Source organism: Emys orbicularis, chromosome 1, assembly GCF_028017835.1.
Source record: "Emys orbicularis isolate rEmyOrb1 chromosome 1, rEmyOrb1.hap1, whole genome shotgun sequence".
In the NCBI taxonomy this organism is placed as follows: domain Eukaryota; kingdom Metazoa; phylum Chordata; order Testudines; family Emydidae; genus Emys; species Emys orbicularis.
Window position 1 is genome coordinate 318,346,796 of NC_088683.1, and position 17,684 is coordinate 318,364,479.

Here is a 17,684-nt window from a genome sequence, read left to right on the forward strand (position 1 = left end):
TAAGTGGATATTGACACCACTGACAATCTCTCGGTTACTTCACAACTATCCATAATCGTTTCATACAATGACTGCTCCCAGAGAGGAAGCAAGGAGCATCCCTTGTATGGAGGCAATTAGGCAACATTGAACATGTAAGTGAACAATATTGTGGGTACAATTCAATGAAGCAGATCCAGAGGGGTGGTTTTGATATTCTGTCAGATCAAAGAAAGAGATCACAGAAGAAAAAAGAAAAGAAATAAGAATAACTCAGAACAAGAGCAAGAACAAGCACATGCTTGCAAGGGTTAGCAGTGGGTGTCGTTATGTAAGTCTTTTATTTTATTCGAATGGTAAGTGTGTTAATTTTTTCCTCATAATTTTTCTAGGTTCAGCCAGCAGGAAAGGCTACCATTCCAACTCTTTGTTAAAGATATATCTATCTTGATGGTTCTTGACAACCCTATCATGTCAGCTCTCTGTAGTAGCAAAGAGTGTTTCAGCAAGAAAAAAAAAAGTGAAAACTGACATGCTCTACTCTGCTTCCTGTGGGCATATTTCACTATAGCAGATCCAGAGGGATGCTTTGTTGTTCCTGTCAGATCAAAGAAAGAGATAAGAGAAGAAAATATCATCTAAAATATAAAACCCAGAAAGGAGGGTAACTGAAAAGCACTGCAAGACCACCACATCATTATGACTTTTTTAATCATTTAAATACGCTAACTATAAAGTCCACAGTAAAGAAATAAATATTGTATAGGCCGTATGCTCTACTAGCTGCCAGCAAAACTGTCCTTCTAGGATTAGTTTATGGGCATGGAAACTGACTGTCAAATGCTAGTCATTTTAATCATTTTTCAATTTGGCTGTGTGGGCTGCAGGTATGCTCAGGTATTTTGACAGGTGACTGCTCAGAACAAATATCTGAACCCAGTAACTTCTTCATATTCGTTTGTTTTTTCTGCAAATGTACAATTCATCTTTTGCTGAACATGCCGTACACATAAAGGCTAGCAGTTGTAATGCACTGCCTATCTACATTTGCGACTGAGTATGAAAAAAAAAAAAAAGAAGAAGAAAAACCAGCTAGAATGTGCATACAAACCAAAAACTGTACAGTATAATGCTTCACTTGGTTTTTTAAACACTACTAATGAAGAACAAATTGTGTGCTATCAAAGTAGATGGAGATCTGGCAATAATTTTAAACAAAAAAAATAAACAGTAAGCCAAAAATATTAACTTTCTGTGAGTTTCTACAAAAAATGTGCTTTCGATGTTACATGTGACTAGTTTAATTACATTTTTAGTCATCAAAATGAGTATCTCCACTTAATCATTTTCAGTTTAATCCACAAGGCAGTACTGAAAAATTATTCACATGGTTATGTTCAATGTTTTTTTTTTTTTTTAATGAAATGTATATTAGTGTGCTGTTCACGCTTCAATCACACAATAATTTATGAAGTGGAAGAATAAGGCCCTGGCTTTTCAAAAATAACTAGTGCGTTTGAGTTCTCCCACGTCTGGGTACCAAACTTGAGACACATGTTTTCAAAAGAATGGGTGCTTGGAACTTCTGAAAAATCATGTCCTTTCAAAGTTTCTCAAGTTGGGCACCCAAAAACAGAGGCACCGAAAATCCCTAGTCACTTTTGAAAATTTAGGCCATGAGATTTATATTGATTAGCCTGTGAAATGGTCATTCCTAGGAGAATATACAAGTACAAATAATACAGTAACAATTTTAATTAGTGTGCTTTAGGTATCATTGTTTTATGCATTAGCATTTTTAACATCAGCTCTTTGAAGTCAGCTGAACCTGTCCAGAAAAAAGAGTTTGGATTATGATCTAAACCAACAGTAAAGACAATTCCAAATAACATCTAATGTCCAATATAACTGCTGTTTACATATTAAAAAGAGATACAGACTTTGTACCGGAGATGTTCTGTCATGTTTCTCCACAGGAGAAGGCTGTGATAGTAAAGTTCATTATCAATTACAGCTTTACACGTACAAGATGAGTTAAGCTGTCATAATTTTCTCAGACAGAGATCCTGTGCTGTCAAAGAATGTCAATTTTTAATCTGACACAAGGAAGAAAATTATCTGTTATTCTGACCCCTAATTTCTTGACATTTTAATGCCATAATTGCTGTGGTTAGTGCTGCAACCATGATTTCACCTGTCAAGTAAGAATGAATCAATATCCTTAAGCTGTTCCTCAAATTTTAGCATTTATTTCACAATTTAAGGTTTTTTTTAATACAATAGAGATCAGTGATATACAGGCACACCTGCAACTGAGAAATATTAAGATTACAACAACAAAAAAATTTCCCCTTAATTTGGGCCTGACAATGTTAATTTTTACTACATAGTTCTTCCTCTTCTCCTTTTATTATAATATGAATACAATTTTGCAATGTGCAGAATAAAAGAGAAGCTACTCAAATTGCTAAAAAGACTCTCTTTCAAGTATTTTTATATTTTAAAAGTGGAAGACTTCCCACTTCAAATTCAACAGGGCCTAAGCCAGAAATTTAGGACTTGGATTCACTTTGGGGCATCCAGGGACACAGTTTTGGTTTGAACTAATTACTACTTGTAATGCATTAGGGTGATTTCTCTCTCTCTCTCTCTTTATATATATATATATATATATTTGGTGGCACCATAAAATCTGAAGAATAAGTTTCAGTAAATGCAGCATGTATATTATTGAATAGTAATTCCTCTAATTCAGTGCAGATCTCAAGTTCTCAAAGGCTTATTTAAATGAAGAGACACATCTTGACATAGTTATTGTTAATTTAAATTTTAAAAATCAGAGGTGGGCCACACCCATCATGATATTAGGGTGACCATCTTTTCAAAAGGCAAAAGCGGGACACATACAGGAGCCCTGCCCCCTCTGTGACCCCACCTTCTGCTCCTCCTCTTCTCCCGTGGCCTTCCCCCAGCTCCTCCTCTTCCACTCAAGGCCTCACCCCTTGGCCATGCTGGAAGCCAGAGTCCTGGTAAGAGCTGCCCAGGGAGCCTGGGCTGCTGTGGGGAGCCCTGGAGCCTCCACTTGCCCTGGATGGGGTGATGGGGTGCCCAAGAGTAGCCCCGGCCCATGTCCTCGCCCCTCGGGGTGCACAGCCCAAGGCAGGTGGAGGGTCCAGGACTCGAGGGCTCCCCACAGCAGCCCGGGCTTTCTGGGTGGCTCTTACTACTGCCCAGCTCTGGCTTCTGGCCTGGCCAGGGGGCGAGGCCTCAGGAAGAAAGGAGGAGCAGGGGGTGGAGCATCATGGCGAGGCGGGGCTAAGGCCCACCTCAGCTCCCCCACTAGAAAGAGGCTGGCGCCCCCCTGAGCCTCGGGCAAGTACTGAGCAGTGCCGCAGGGAATCCAGGACAAATGCTGTCCTGAAGTCATTCAGCCCAGGACCAGGATTTGAACTCTGCACTTCGGGACTGTCCCACCCAATTCGGGATGGGTGGTCACCCTACATGATATTCATAAAGGGGCAGATGGAGGGACCACTAATAACGGGGCCAGGGAGGTTCTTCTGCACTAGATGGTGATAGAGTATGGGGAAGATGCATAAGCATGTGCCTTCTCCCTGTGCTGCATGGAGCACAACTTTCAAGGGGCTCCGAGTGTAGCCATATTTGTCTGTGGGGAAAAGGGTCGCTTAAAGACAAGGATGGGCCATGGTTTTCTCATTGCATGTATCCTCTGGGGTTTTTTCACCCCGATAGAGGAGTGCTAAAGCTACTCTCTAGAGAAGGCTGAAGCAAGACCGCCTTCAAATAACTCCACAGGATTGCCCAGTTGGTATATACAAGGATACCAGTATTTAGGTGTCTAACTGCCACTTTTGGCACCTAAGTCATTTAGGTGACACTGGGATTCACAAAACCCCTGCTGAGCAGCTGCCCAACATCCCTAGGGATCTATGTTTCTGCTATTAAAGCCCCTGAGGAGGCTAAATTTCAGCAGCTGGATATGCACACAGTCACCTCAGTTTTGATGCTCCCCAGCAGCTCAGTGCCTAACTCACACCTACGCCCAATTGTGATTCACAAACTAGGCACTCCCCTCCCAGTTTAACTCTGGGGCCCCATCTGGTAGATGTGCTCAGAACATACTTAAACTTACATAAAATGTCCAGAATGAGGAATAAGAAGTGGTGGTGGCCCAGTACTTAGAGAATTTACCTAGGAGACCTGGGGTTCAATTCACCCCTTTGCCTGATGTACAGCAGAGATTTAAACATTGGTTCTTTCACCTTCCAGCAGAGGCTAGAGCTAGGCTATAGATGCATTTTAATTCTCTCTCTGTGAGTTATTACTGGAGTATTTATACACAGTGGAAAAAATTCAGCTGGAGAGATTTAGAGAGCCCTGTCATAAAATTCCCCATAGACCACTCCCTTAGGAAAAGGGAGATCCAAGTTCTAATCCCTGCTCTGCAAAAGGGAAACTGAACACAGGTCTTCCAAGTCCTGAGTAAGTGGTCTAACCACTACGCTAAAAGTTATTAAAGGGCTATTATTACAGCTCCCCATCCTTTGCTTTTCTTGAAAAAGTGCTGACCTGTCTTAGGCACCTAACTCCAGGAAAGGGTTCATGGCTGAATCCCAAGTGGAGAAAATCACCTCTCTTTGGCCCAGAGTTAGGCACCTGGCATCCTTTGATGGATGGGGTATAGGCCTCACCCCTCTCCTTGGCATTTCCTATAGGTTAGCTCAGGCAGCTCTCCTCTCAGCATGACGTTTTTTGTGAATCCCATTCTTAGGCACCTAACTCTCCTCTTGCCTTGCATACATAGGTGCTGGAACTAGGGTGTGTGTGTGCTGCCACGCTGCCTGGCTTGAAGTGGTTTCCATCATATACAGGGTTTACAGTTTGGTTCAATGGCTATCAGCACCCCCACTATAAAAATTGTTCCAGCACCCCTGCTTGTATAGGGGGCCTGGGCACCTCAGTTTGTGAATTCCACTTGGCGACAGGGCACCTAAAAGTTAGACACTGCAATGCGGAACATGGCAGCACCCAAGTCCCCCTTGTGAATGCCACCCCCAGCGTTCAACTGAGGCACTCAAGCTGGGTGCTAAGCCAGGATTTCTGCAAAATAGCAAATATGTGAAAATAGTGTGCTCAGTTGTGTGCACAAACTGGCAACTATATGGTCAGTTGGGACACTAATGTACTTTCATAAGAGTGAACATTATCAAAAGGTGACAGAGTGCTAACTTTGTTGTGTTCCCAAATGACAGAGAGGGTCATGGATTTGGGTCTGGATCTTGAACCCTCCTCTAAAATTGGGGGGGGGGGGGTGTTCAAATTTGAGGCATTGGGCCATCTATACTGAAAGATAGCACAAAAATAATTAGTTAGGTGTGGGGATCTGGTTCTCTCTTGCTGAACACAAAAGTGTTTTTACCTAGAAGATATTTTTTTCCCTAAACAAAGGCAGGAGCCGGGGATGCAGGGCAAATGATGATTTAAACCCCCAGCTGGGATGGAGGGGGAAGAATGATTGGGAGGTTTTTATCTCACCCCACCGTTCTGCTGATTTGCTGCTCTCACCTTTCATTTGTGGACAAATTGACATCAGGGGGTGGGGAAGGCAGTAACGAATGATCTTTTATTCAGCCAACCTGTGTTGATTATGTTGCTTTGTGATCAATGGCAGCTCCACTGGGCTAAAGTTTCTGGTTGACCTGAGGTCCGAGGCATCCACCATGCATCCTTTCATGCTCTGGTTTTGGCTGATCACCACCTGGCGTGAGGAACTGTTTCTATGTGGTTGGATGGGGACTTGACTTTTACAATGATAAAGATTAGAGATTCATGCCCAATTCTTCCCATGAGTTGGGAGCTTGCTAAGGGACACTTATTTGGAGCCACATTTCATTGTGAAAAAACTGCTGGGTTCCCTGTCTGTTTTGAGACCTGTGATGGCCATTGTTTTAGGAGGCAACCATAATAATCTAGTCTGTTTCCCTGATAACAGGTGACGGGATTTCAAGCTAAAAGTAATGGTCATTTGCTTAAACCATAGCCGATGCTGAAGTCTGTTCACCAACCTCCTCGTTGCAGCAGAAAAACTCAGTATTTCCCTTTATTTAGAAAATGAAATAACTAGAGTATCTCCGACATTGTGGGGTCGGGATTACAGGTATAGCCTGACTTTTAACAGCAGATATTGTATTGAGAAAATGGTCAACTTTTCTTTAAAAAGATCTTTTATATTCAACTATTACCAAGTTAAAATATCAAACACAACAGTTCACAACCTGCTGTGATATAATACATATGACAAAAAGGAATTTGATTTTCTAGTGTTTATATATTTATATTTTATGGGGTTTAAAACACATTTAAAATGACCTTCTTGCTTATATATTGTTTGGTGGACTCTCTGCTAAAATCCATTGTTAAAATAAGAAAAAAGTATTTAGAAACATAAAAAGTCCATTTTTTTACAGAAGAAAGCAAATCATAACTAAAATGTGCAGTTGTAATAAAAACATATCATCCATGCCTGAACCACTAATAAATACTGATCCAGATATCAAACACCATTTTATTGGACAGAGAACCTATATACCATTTATACTTATAGTTCAAATAAATCTGAAAAGCCTCCAAATCTGCCTGTATAAATCCATATGATCTTGTATGTATGATCACATATGGGCGAAAATTGAACAAGAAGGTATTTTTACTCTGCAAAGAATACAGAGCAGGATTAGTATTTGAAGTCTTTTAGAGGAACATGTTATGTGTCTAGATATTACAAACTATTTATGAAGAACTGAAGGGCATTCAGATTTCTTTTCTATTTTAAATTGAACATTTTGCTCTCAGTATCACTAAAAATAACCTTTCACGTGAAAATTTTCTTCTTGTATGTGGAATGAAGAAGAAAATGGAGCTGTGAGAAGCGGTTTAGAGTGCACAGGGAAGCACAAGAAAGAAGAGACATATATGTTAATGACTAAGGGGGCATGGGTTAGACATGCATGTGGGAGCACAAAAACATCTCCCTGATTTTAAAAAAAAATCCTGACAATAAATTGTGCATGTAACTAAGCTCACAAGAGAGTTGAAGATGCTCATCATGTCACAAGATGTTAAGCAAAGCACACTGACCTCAATCCTACAAGCCACCCTTTGTGGGGAGGCCCTTGAAGTCAGACACATAGGTCTGTCCATGCAAATCAGGGCCTTAAGTATTGCATTACCTCTATTATTGCACAGTTACTAGTCATATTGAACTACTAAGTATTGCACTCCTTTGCTTTCATTGCATAAGCATCTTATTTATACTTTCAAAAATTATTGTTCTTTTGTGCATGCAGATCTGCATTTTATTGCCTCTAATTATGCTCTAAGTCTCTGGAATCTGCAAACAAAATTATGCACGTACTTAATTTTAAGCACTTGAGTAGTCCCATTGGAGTCAATGGGTCTCATCAAATGCTTAAAATGGGGTATTAGAATAAATGTTTGCAGGATCTGGTCCTTAAAATACACCTTCTGAAGTTCTAGCTCTAAGAATCTAATGATCAGATTTTTTAAATGTCTCTATTCTTGGTTAGCAATCTAAATGGTAAAAAGACATTAAAATGCATTATTCCAAAAAATTAGCCTCACTGAATCCAAATGTTTCTTTGATGGCTGTTTCTTTTTCACAATCTACTAGTTTTCTGTCTTCAAGATTAAAACAAAAAAACACAAAACAAAACAAAAACAACTCATCTCCCCCCTGAAAAAAACAATTCCAAAGCCTGGTAGTGTATAAATTATTACTGTTTTGCATACAACAGATGGTAGATATCTGGGGGAATGGACGATTGTGTGTATAGCTTCATCACAGCAGCACTCATCTAGCAGCTGTTGTATCTTCACACTTTTCACCTAATTTTTAATCATTTTACCCAATGCATGAATGATATTTATAGCAATAATTCTTAATAATTTTACTAAAAACAAGCACATTGACTGTAAATAAAACACATATGAGGATAGCAACATGATTCTGCCCAGATGGCTAGTGTAAACATATTTGAACAAAATACCCGCACAAAAAATCCCACAAAACAACCCAACACACAAAAAATTAAACCTAAAAACATCCTTTAATGGCAACATTTGATTGTACATTACAAGAAAAACTAAAGTAATTTGAACTAATTCTATTTGTCAGCCTGTAAAGTATAATTCTATTGATGCACATAATTGGTATTGCATTATCTGGAAATGTTAGGCGTTTTCCTCTGACTCATGACCACAATGCAAAGTAATCTTTTTATTTCAACTTTTCAGTTTTACTAAGTGATTCTATCAGATGCTAATTGTAAAGATGGTTAATTTTGTAGAGCAGAACTTGCACTATAATAAATGGATTGCATATTAACTGTATTGTATATGATAGTGCTTCTTAGCAAAGAAAATACTGCCCAGCATCTACACCTCTTTGACATTTAAACATACTTGACTTTCCTTTTTTGGAATCACCTAGGATCCCAAGTTCTGAATAAAGTCAATAAAATCAAACCAAAAAGGATTTTTTTTTAAACTAAAAAAAGATGATACATTAATGATGCCTGGGAGATGACGGCAGTTTTTAGAATGACATGATAGTAAATGCTTACCTCCCTGAGGACAGGATCAGTGATACTGTCCAGATTCACAGAGCCTTCATATGTTAGATAGTGGAAAACATTGAGTGCACGCACTGCTTCTGGTCCTCGTTGCTTGTAGCCAAAAATAAGGTCAATCCATTGATGAAGCTGGCATGATACAAACTCACTTTCCAGCGCCTGGAAATGAAATTCAAAGTCAGGGAAAAATACTGTTTCTCACATTTACATGCTTAAATTCTGTTTTCACTTTTCTTATTGCCTGAAGAAACTGTACTGTACAGCGCTACAATTCTTGTTCATATTTACAGTATATATCTGAAGTCCTTCAAACAAACATTAAACAACCACTCAATGAATTATATTGTGAAAAAAATTAAAGGACATTACTCTTATTTGTTCAGTTGTTAATTTCCTTTTCAAAAACAGGGTTTGGCTAACTATGATTGTTTTAATTAATTCTAGAGCTGTCCAATAAATTTCTTGCATAATCTGTCTAAAAAATTGATGGAAAACGGGGGAAATGAGCAAAGATATCCTGACCCACAGCTCATTTTCCAACCAGCTCTAATTAATTTTAAACCTATAATGGAAAAGACAGGAATACAGTATTAGTTTTAAACAGCTCTATAGAGAAAATAAGATGTTTTTGAACTCCAAGTGGGGGTTGTGGCTCACTGAGCAAGGGCCCTCTTTTCTAAGTAGTCTCAAAGAAAAAAATCGCACCCACTCACCAATGTCTGTCCAACATAAGAAAGATGGGTTATGATTGGTAACCCCTCTGTGCAACACAAGTGGTGAGGAGAAGGTACTAAACTGCAGCCATAGAAGTGATGATCGCAATGAAGGTTGAGCTTGGCCTCTCCATTACAGAGAAACATCTACTTACCTTTAGATGCCTGCATTGGAACTTTGAAAGGCTCAGAGAAGACATAGGGTGCTCTTAACTTCCTTCCCCTAGCAAACCACTTACCTTGCTTGCCCACAGGCTATTATCTGGAAACATATACAGTTCTCTTCTACAGGTTCTTAGTGTGTATGTAAGCATTAAAAGGTTACATTAATGGATTTGTTATACCAGTTACTAGGACTGGTTGAAAATTTTCCAGTAAAATTATTTTTGAGGGAAAATTGTTTTCAACTAAACAAATGGTTTTGCAATAGTTGCCTCCTTTCTGTCAAAATTTTGATTTATTTTTGTCAAAAACAGTCAAAAAGCAAAATATTTCAATTTGGATATCCTGCCATGGTGCCTCCTTGGAGTTATAGTTTGGTATCATCAATACTAGTGTAACCATCCTGAACTTTGACTTCAGAATAAAATGTTCAGTTGTTGAAGGTCCAGAAGGGGTCTCTGTCTTTTTGGGGGACCAAGAAGTAAGCAGAATAGAAACCTCTTCCTTGATATTGAGGTGGCATTCACTCTATTGCCACTCACAGGAGGATGGAGTCTGCCTCCTGGCGAAGAATCACCTCATGACAGTGATCCCTGAAGGGGATCCAGGAAGGAAGTTTGCATGGATGGAGGGAGGGAAAGAAACTCTATGTAGTATCCTTGATGGATAATTTATAAGACCCAACAGTCTGTCGTTATGGAGTCCCAACTGTGTGCAAAACCTGCAGGGCATCCCCCAGAATAATGTGGGTATATTGGATGTCACCAATATCGGTGGGTGGATCTTGACCACGACATCAAAAAGCAGCCCTTAGCAAGTGGCTGGGAACGGGAAGAGTTCATGGCAGCAGAGGTGGCTGAAAACAGAGGCCTCTGAATCCTTTGTGGTTTACACAGGAGGTTGGCTGGGCGTTGCTGGCAGAATGCCCAAGTCGCCGGTATGGGGAGAAAAACTACCTATATTAATTATACTAAAACTTTAACTATGCTAATATGTACAATAAACTATTTACAAATTTGTTTAGAGAGTAATAATAAAAAAAGCTGGAGAAACGTGTGGATGCAGGGATTCTAACTCAGGCCATACAGCAGTAAGAAGGAACTGGAGAGGTGTCAGCGTGCATTGCTTCTTATGCCCTCGGTCTGGAGCATGAGGTGAATTACTGTGCATGTGCAGGCCAACAGACACTGCTTGCTAGAATATCCAGACTTGCACACATGGCACGCACACGCACCTACGTGTGGAATACACGTAGAACTCAAAGAAGAATGTTAAGTTTGGATGCAAACTTCTACAAAATTCAGATCAAGTGTTCTGTTTCAGGCCCATCTTATGAGAACATGCCTGAGTAGGGTTGCCAACCCCCCAGGATTGCCCTGGAGTCTCCAGGAATTAAAGATTAATCTTTAATTAAAGATGTCATGTGATGAAACCTCCAAGAATACGTCCAACAAAAATTAGCAACCCTATGCCTGAGCCACAAAATCCAGAACTGGAAAGTTTTTGGAGATTTGGATCTGACGATCCAGTTCATAACCATTCTTGTTATATATGTGATCTGCATTCACTACTGTAGCTCCAGTAAAGGCCATTGGCTTGTCCTTGCCAAGAATGTTAATGGACATAGTCTTATGAAATTGTTATCCATTACCAAAACTGCCAAAACATAGGTTAAACGCAAAAGGAAAGTGAAAGTCATACTATAAAGCTCAACAAGCCTATATGTGAAAGAGTGGTTGATGCTAGAATGGGCCACTGTTTGAACAAACATAGCTACTGTCATTTGGTGCTCGGGAATCTTTTGTGCAATGTCATAGCCCTGGTCCAGGTCAAGCAATCCCGTGCTAGAAACTGTGCTTGGGTGTTAGAGACCCATTGATCTGAAGCAACTTCTTGTTAGCCCTGGAGATCTACAGGACATAGGAATTAACATTATTAGCGATATGACAAAGGTGGTTCTTTTATTCAAGCAAGCACATCTGTCTCATGATGAGTGTTGTGCTCCATGTTGGCACTATACATTCTCTCTCTCTCTCTGCCCAAACCTAGATATGGCGCTCTAGCGCAGTTAAAAATATAAAGCATTGTGATAAGGCTGTTGCGTACATTAAATGCTGCACTGATTTATGCTGATAATCTGAAAGTGGCTTGAGGATGTTTTTCACTGTATGTTTTATTCCTTTTTGCTTAATATTTTGAATATTTTATTCCTTATTCCACATACAGAATATGAATTTGAAGAATTCTTCTGAAGAAGAAAATGTAGAGGGCAAGAACATAATAGTTTTAGACCCAGCTTCTCAAAATGCAACATTAGTATAGCCACATTAAACAATTTTTTAATATATAGCTGCAACTCAATGAATTGTGTCATTATCTGGCTGAATGTGTCCGGCTAGCTTTAAAAGTGAAGATATTTACTTATCTGGAGTAAAGGAATTAGGCTCTTAAATTAGCAATTCTAAATAACCTATAATCATCTTTAATTTCTTGAAAATAAAAACAGCATCAACATAATTTGTTAACTAAACACTTAAATCAGGTTTTCAGTTAATCACTAATTATAGGGGGAGCTGGCAGCAACCCCCTATATTTAGGTTGCTTAACATTTTCCTTTGTCTGACTATGCCGGAAAAAAGACAGGAAGCACCAGATGTGGTTTTAATTAGGCCACAAATTTATTCTTAAAAATCTGGGAGTACTCAGAAGATAAAAGTGCACAGTGCAGGTAATTCCACATACATTTCTATATACTCAAGGGGCTGCTGTCAGCCCTCTCTCTTTCCAATCCTGGTCCCACCCATCCTGCTGCTGGGACCCTTCCACCACTTCCCTCCCTTATGAGGGTTAGGGGAGCTATAAAAGAGGGGTGTTTGAATTTTTTTAAGTACATCAGAAGCAGGAAGTCTGCCAAACAATCACTGGGGCTACTGGACGATCGAGATGCTAAAGGAGCACTCAAGGAAGACAAGGCCATTGCGGAGAAACTAAATGAACTCTTTGCATCAGTCTTCACTGCAGAGGGTGAGGGACATTTCCACATCCGAGCCATTTCTTTTAGGTGACAAATCTGAGGAACTGTCCAAGATTGAGGTGTCAATAGAGGAGGTTTTAGAAAAAATGATAAAACAAACAGTAATGCACCTCTACCCCGATATAACACGAATTCGGATATAACGCGATAAAGCAGCGCTCCGGAGGGGCGGGGCTGCGCACTCCGGTGGATCAAAGCAAGTTCGATATAAAGTGGTTTTACCTAGAACGCGCAGGGCCGGCGCGTCCATTTAGGCGACGTAGACGGTCGACTAGGGCGCCAGGATTTGGGGGGACGGCAATTCGGCGGCGAGGGGGTCCTTCCGCGCTCCGGGTCTTCGGCGGCAATTCTGCGGCGGGTCCTTCACTTGCTCCGGGACCCACCGCCGAAGTGCCCCGAAGACCCGGAGCGCAAAAGGACCCCCCCGCCGCCGAATTGCTGACGACGACCGGGAGCGCGGAAGGACCCCCGCCTAGGGCGCCAAAAACCCTGGCGCCGCTCCTGATAACGTGGTAAGATTTTTTGGCTCCCGAGGACAGTGTTATATCGGGGTAGAGGTGTAAATCACTAGGACCAGATGGTATTTACCAAGAGTTCTGAAGGAACTAAATATGAAATTGCAGAACTACCAACTGTGGGATGTAACCTATCATCTAAATCAGCCTCTATACCAGATGATTGGAGGATAGCTAATGTGACACCGATTTTTAAAAAAGGCTCCAGAGGTGATTCTGGCATTTACAGGCCAGTAAGCCTAACTTCAGTACCAGGCAAATGGTTGAAACTATAGTAAAGAACAGAATTATCAGACACATAGATTAACACAATTTGTTGGGGGAAGAGTCAACATGGTTTTTGTAAAGGGAAATCATGCCTCACCAATCTACCAGAATTCTTTGAGGGGGTCAACTAGCATGTGATGTGGACAAGGGTGATCCAGTAGATAGAGTCTACTGAGACTTTCAGAAAGCCTTTGACACGGTCTCTCACAAAAGGCTCTTAAGCAAGGTAAGATGTCATGGGATAAGAGGAAGGTCCTCTCATGAATTAATAACTGGTGTAAAGATAGGAAACAAAGGGTAGGAATAAATAGTCAGTTTTCATAATGGAGAGAGGTAAATAGTGGTGTCCCGCAGGGATCTGTACTGGGTCCAGTGCTGTTCAACATATTCATAAATGATCTGGAAAAAGGGGTAAACAGTGAGGTGGCAAAATTTGAAGACAATACAAAATTACTCAAGTCCAAAGCAGATTGCAAAGAGTTACAACGGGATCTCACAAAACTGGGTGACTGGGGAAGAAAATGATAGATGAAATTCAATGTTGGTAAATGCAAAGTAAGTCACATTGGAAAACATAATCCCAACTATATATACAAAATGATGGGATCTAAATTAGCTGTTACTGCTCAAGAAAGAGATCTTGGAGTCATTGGGGATAGTCCCCTAAAAACATCCACTCAATGTGCAGCAAAAAAAGCTAATGGAATATTAGGAACCATTAGGAAAGGGATAGATAATAAGGGATAAAATATCGTAATGCCACTATATAAATTCATGGTACACTCACACTTTGAATACTGCATGCAGTTCCAGTCACCCCATCTCAAAAAAGATACAGAGACGGGCAACAGAAATGATTACGGGTATGGAACAGCTTCCATATGAAGGGCTGTCAAGGCTCCTTCCCCACTCTGAACTTTAGGGTACAGATGTGGGGGCCTGCATGAAAACTTCTAAGCTTAACTACCAGCTTAGATCTGGTCCGCTGCCACCACTCCCAATGTGCTAATTCCCTTCCCTGGGTAGCCTTGAGAGACTCTTCACCAATTCCCTGGTGAATACAGATCCAAACCCCTTGGATCTTAAAACAAGGAGAAATTAACCATCCCCCTCCTTTCTCCCACCAACTCCTGGTGGATCAAGATCCAACCCCCTTGGATCTAAAAACAAGGAAAATCAATCAGGTTCTTAAAAAGAAGGCTTTTAATTAAAGAAAAAGGTAAAAATCATCTCTGTAAAATCAGGATGGAAAATAACTTTACAGGGTAATCAAACTTAAAGAGCCCAGAGGAACCCCCTCTAGCCTTAGGTTCAAAGTTACAGCAAACAGAGGTAAACACCCTAGTAAAAGGTACATTTACAAGTTGAGAAAACAAAGATAAAACTAACACGCCTTGCCTGGCTGTTTACTTACAAGTTTGAAATATGAGAGACTTGTTCAGAAAGATTTGGAGAGCATGGATTGATGTCTGGTCCCTCTTAGTCCCAAGAGCGAACTCCCCCAAAACAAAGAGCACAAACAAAAGCCTTCCCCCCCACCAAGATTTGAAAGTATCTTGTCCCCTTATTGGTCCTTTGGGTCAGGTGTCAGCCAGGTTACCTGAGCTTCTTAACCCTTTACAGGTAAAAGGATTTTGGAGTCTCTGGCCAGGAGGGATTTTATAGTATTGTACACAGGAGGGCTGTTGCCCTTCCCTTTATAGTTATGACAAGGGCGATTAAAAAGACTGGGAATTCTCAGCTTGGAAAAGTGGGGAGATAAGGTAGAGATCTATAAAATCCTGACTGGTGTGGAGAAAGTGAATAAGGAAGTGTCATTTACTCCGTCACATAACACAAGGAGTAGGGGTCACCCAATGAAATTAACAGGCAGCAGGTTTAAAACAAAGATAAGGAAGTATTTCTTCACACAACGCACAGTCAAGCTGTGGAACTGGTTGCCAGAGGATGTTGTGAAGGTCAAAACTATAATGGGCTTTAAAAAAGAATTAGTTAAGTTCATGGAGGATAGGCCAATCAACGGCTATTATCCAAGATGCTCAGGGATGCAACCCTATGCTCTGGGTGCCCCTAGCCCCTGACTGCCAGAAGAAGGGAATGGATGACGGGGATGGATCACTCGATGATTGCCTGCTCTCAGGAGTGGCGCCAGGGTTTTTGGCGCCCTAGGCGGGGGTCCTTCTGCGCTCCCGGTCGTCGTCGGCAATTCTGTGGCAGGGGGGTCCTTCCGCGCTCTTGGTCTTTGGGGCACTTCACTTCCCAGACCGAGTGAAGGACCCGCCACAGAATTGCCGCCGAAGACCCGGAGCGTGGAAGGACCCCCCGCCGCCGAATTGCTGCCCCCCCAAATCCTGGTGCCCTAGGCGACCACCTAGGTCACCTAAATGGAAGCGCGGCCCTGCCTGCTCTGTTCATTCCCTCTGATGCACCTGGCATTGGCCACTGTCGGAAGACAGGATACTGAGCTAGATGGACCATTGATCTGACCCAGAATGGCCATTCTTATATTCCCTGATGTACAAATCAAAGGAGCCCCAAGCCCCCTTTTCTCTGCTCCTTTAAAGGATGCCTCCTTTAAATCTTTTACCAATTAGTTTTATCTGATAACTGTATGTGTGCCGTATGGAGTACCTGTGCTGGACATCTGCCACAAGCTTACATAATGAGTTGCGACATTAAAGCCTCACCACCCTTTCTTAACCTAACAGGTCTCTAACCTGCTGTGGGTTAATATTCAGCAGGGGGACTTTTCCTGGGCTAGAGAATTGCCTTTTGTCTGTCCTAAGAAATTTTATTCACATTTTACTGAGAGAGAAACTTTTGAAAATCATCACTTTTCTTCTCTCACTTGCGTTTCTCACGAAAATGGTGGCAGCCTGCAAAATGAGAACTGAATACAAACATTCTGAACTGCTGTGCTTGTGCTTCTGTCAAACCAGTTGCAGCAGCCCCACCACCACAAACTGCAGTGGCCAGAGCAGCTATAGCAGGGGGAAGGGGAAGAAATCTGGGCCAGGCTCTCCCTGACCATCCCACAAACTCAGTACATGGCCCTAATAGCGCATCTCCCCTCTGGTGCACCACATGGGGCAGGAGCTCCCCCATCTCCTGGGGAGAGGGAAAAGGAGAGAGAGGTGGCCCCAATTCCTCCAACCCAGCACTTCGCCCTACTAGTTCAGCATTCTAAACCAGGTCTTACTGACAATGGCAGTTTTGAAGAGATACTATTTTCATGTGGATGGCTTGTTCTTTAATAACTTCTATATCATACTAAGCATAAATGAGCTTTGTTTTAACAGGATAACTACCTTCTACTGCAGCCAGTTAATGTACTTAATCCTGGAGCTCACGTTGCAGAAGTATGTGCTGCAGTGCAGAAAATTCAGGGTTCAAACCAAGCTAATGATGTAAGATGTGATGCAGCTAAACAAGAGAATTTTGTTTTTACCTCTTTCATTTGAAAAAAAAAAATCCTAGGAAGTGACATAGAAAAATACATTAAAAGAATGTTATTTAGGCTGCAAATAACTGTCCGCTTGTTTGTAGGCAGTATGATAACACACTATTTTTTCCACAGGTCCCTTGCCTTACTCAGTGCACAGGATGGATTCACAACAGGACAAAATTAAGGTTGCACAGGCATCCATAAAATTGGCATTTCATAATGTCTGAGTGCTTGACTTCGCAACATAAATAACATTCATTTAACTTTTTTGCGTGTAATTATATTTCAATCACATATTTCCCTATCTCTTTTCCATTTGCTAGTTCTACATATTTACATTTTTCAAAAAGACTGTGGTGTGTCTGTATCTGCACCTTACTTATTTAATAACAAAATAGTGATACTAGGAGTCTGTTTTATTCACAATAAGCTGATTATCCTGGGGTACTGAAACTAGGAGTGCTCGAGGTGCAGCAGCTTGAAGTGGCTTCCATCATATACAGGGTTTACAGTTTTGTTCAATGGCTCTCAGCACCCCCACTATACAAATTGTTCCAAAGCCCCTGTGATCATCTCAGGGGAATTGGCCAGGTCTGAGAAAGCAGCAGAGGCTGTTTAAAAAGGGGACAGTAACATTATAAAATGGAAAGGACTGGGCCAAATAAGCATATTTGACATATTACCATCTCTACTATTTTCCCCTCCCCCACCATTGTTGGAAGAGTTGGGTGTGTATGTTTTAACTCGCATGGTCAGTACTTACTCAGCAGCTCATCATTCCAGAGTAAGTCTTACTAACACTGGCAGTTTTGATGAGGTCATATTTTCACATGGATTAACTGTTCTTTAATAATTTCTCTATTTTACAAAGCACACATGAGCTTCTTTTTAATAGTAGAA

General features: G+C 41.1%; 1 protein-coding gene across 4 annotated transcripts in view; it reads right to left on the minus strand.

The window, feature by feature from the left end:
* The window catches only part of NBEA (neurobeachin), an 816,600-nt gene that overhangs the window by 52,625 nt on the left and 746,291 nt on the right, over nt 1–17,684 (minus strand). For all 4 annotated transcript variants that reach the window (XM_065403538.1, XM_065403557.1, XM_065403547.1 and 1 more), the window contains one exon: nt 8,640–8,807. In XM_065403538.1, the coding sequence (XP_065259610.1) occupies nt 8,640–8,807 (168 nt within the window). The remainder of the gene's footprint in view (nt 1–8,639; nt 8,808–17,684) is intronic.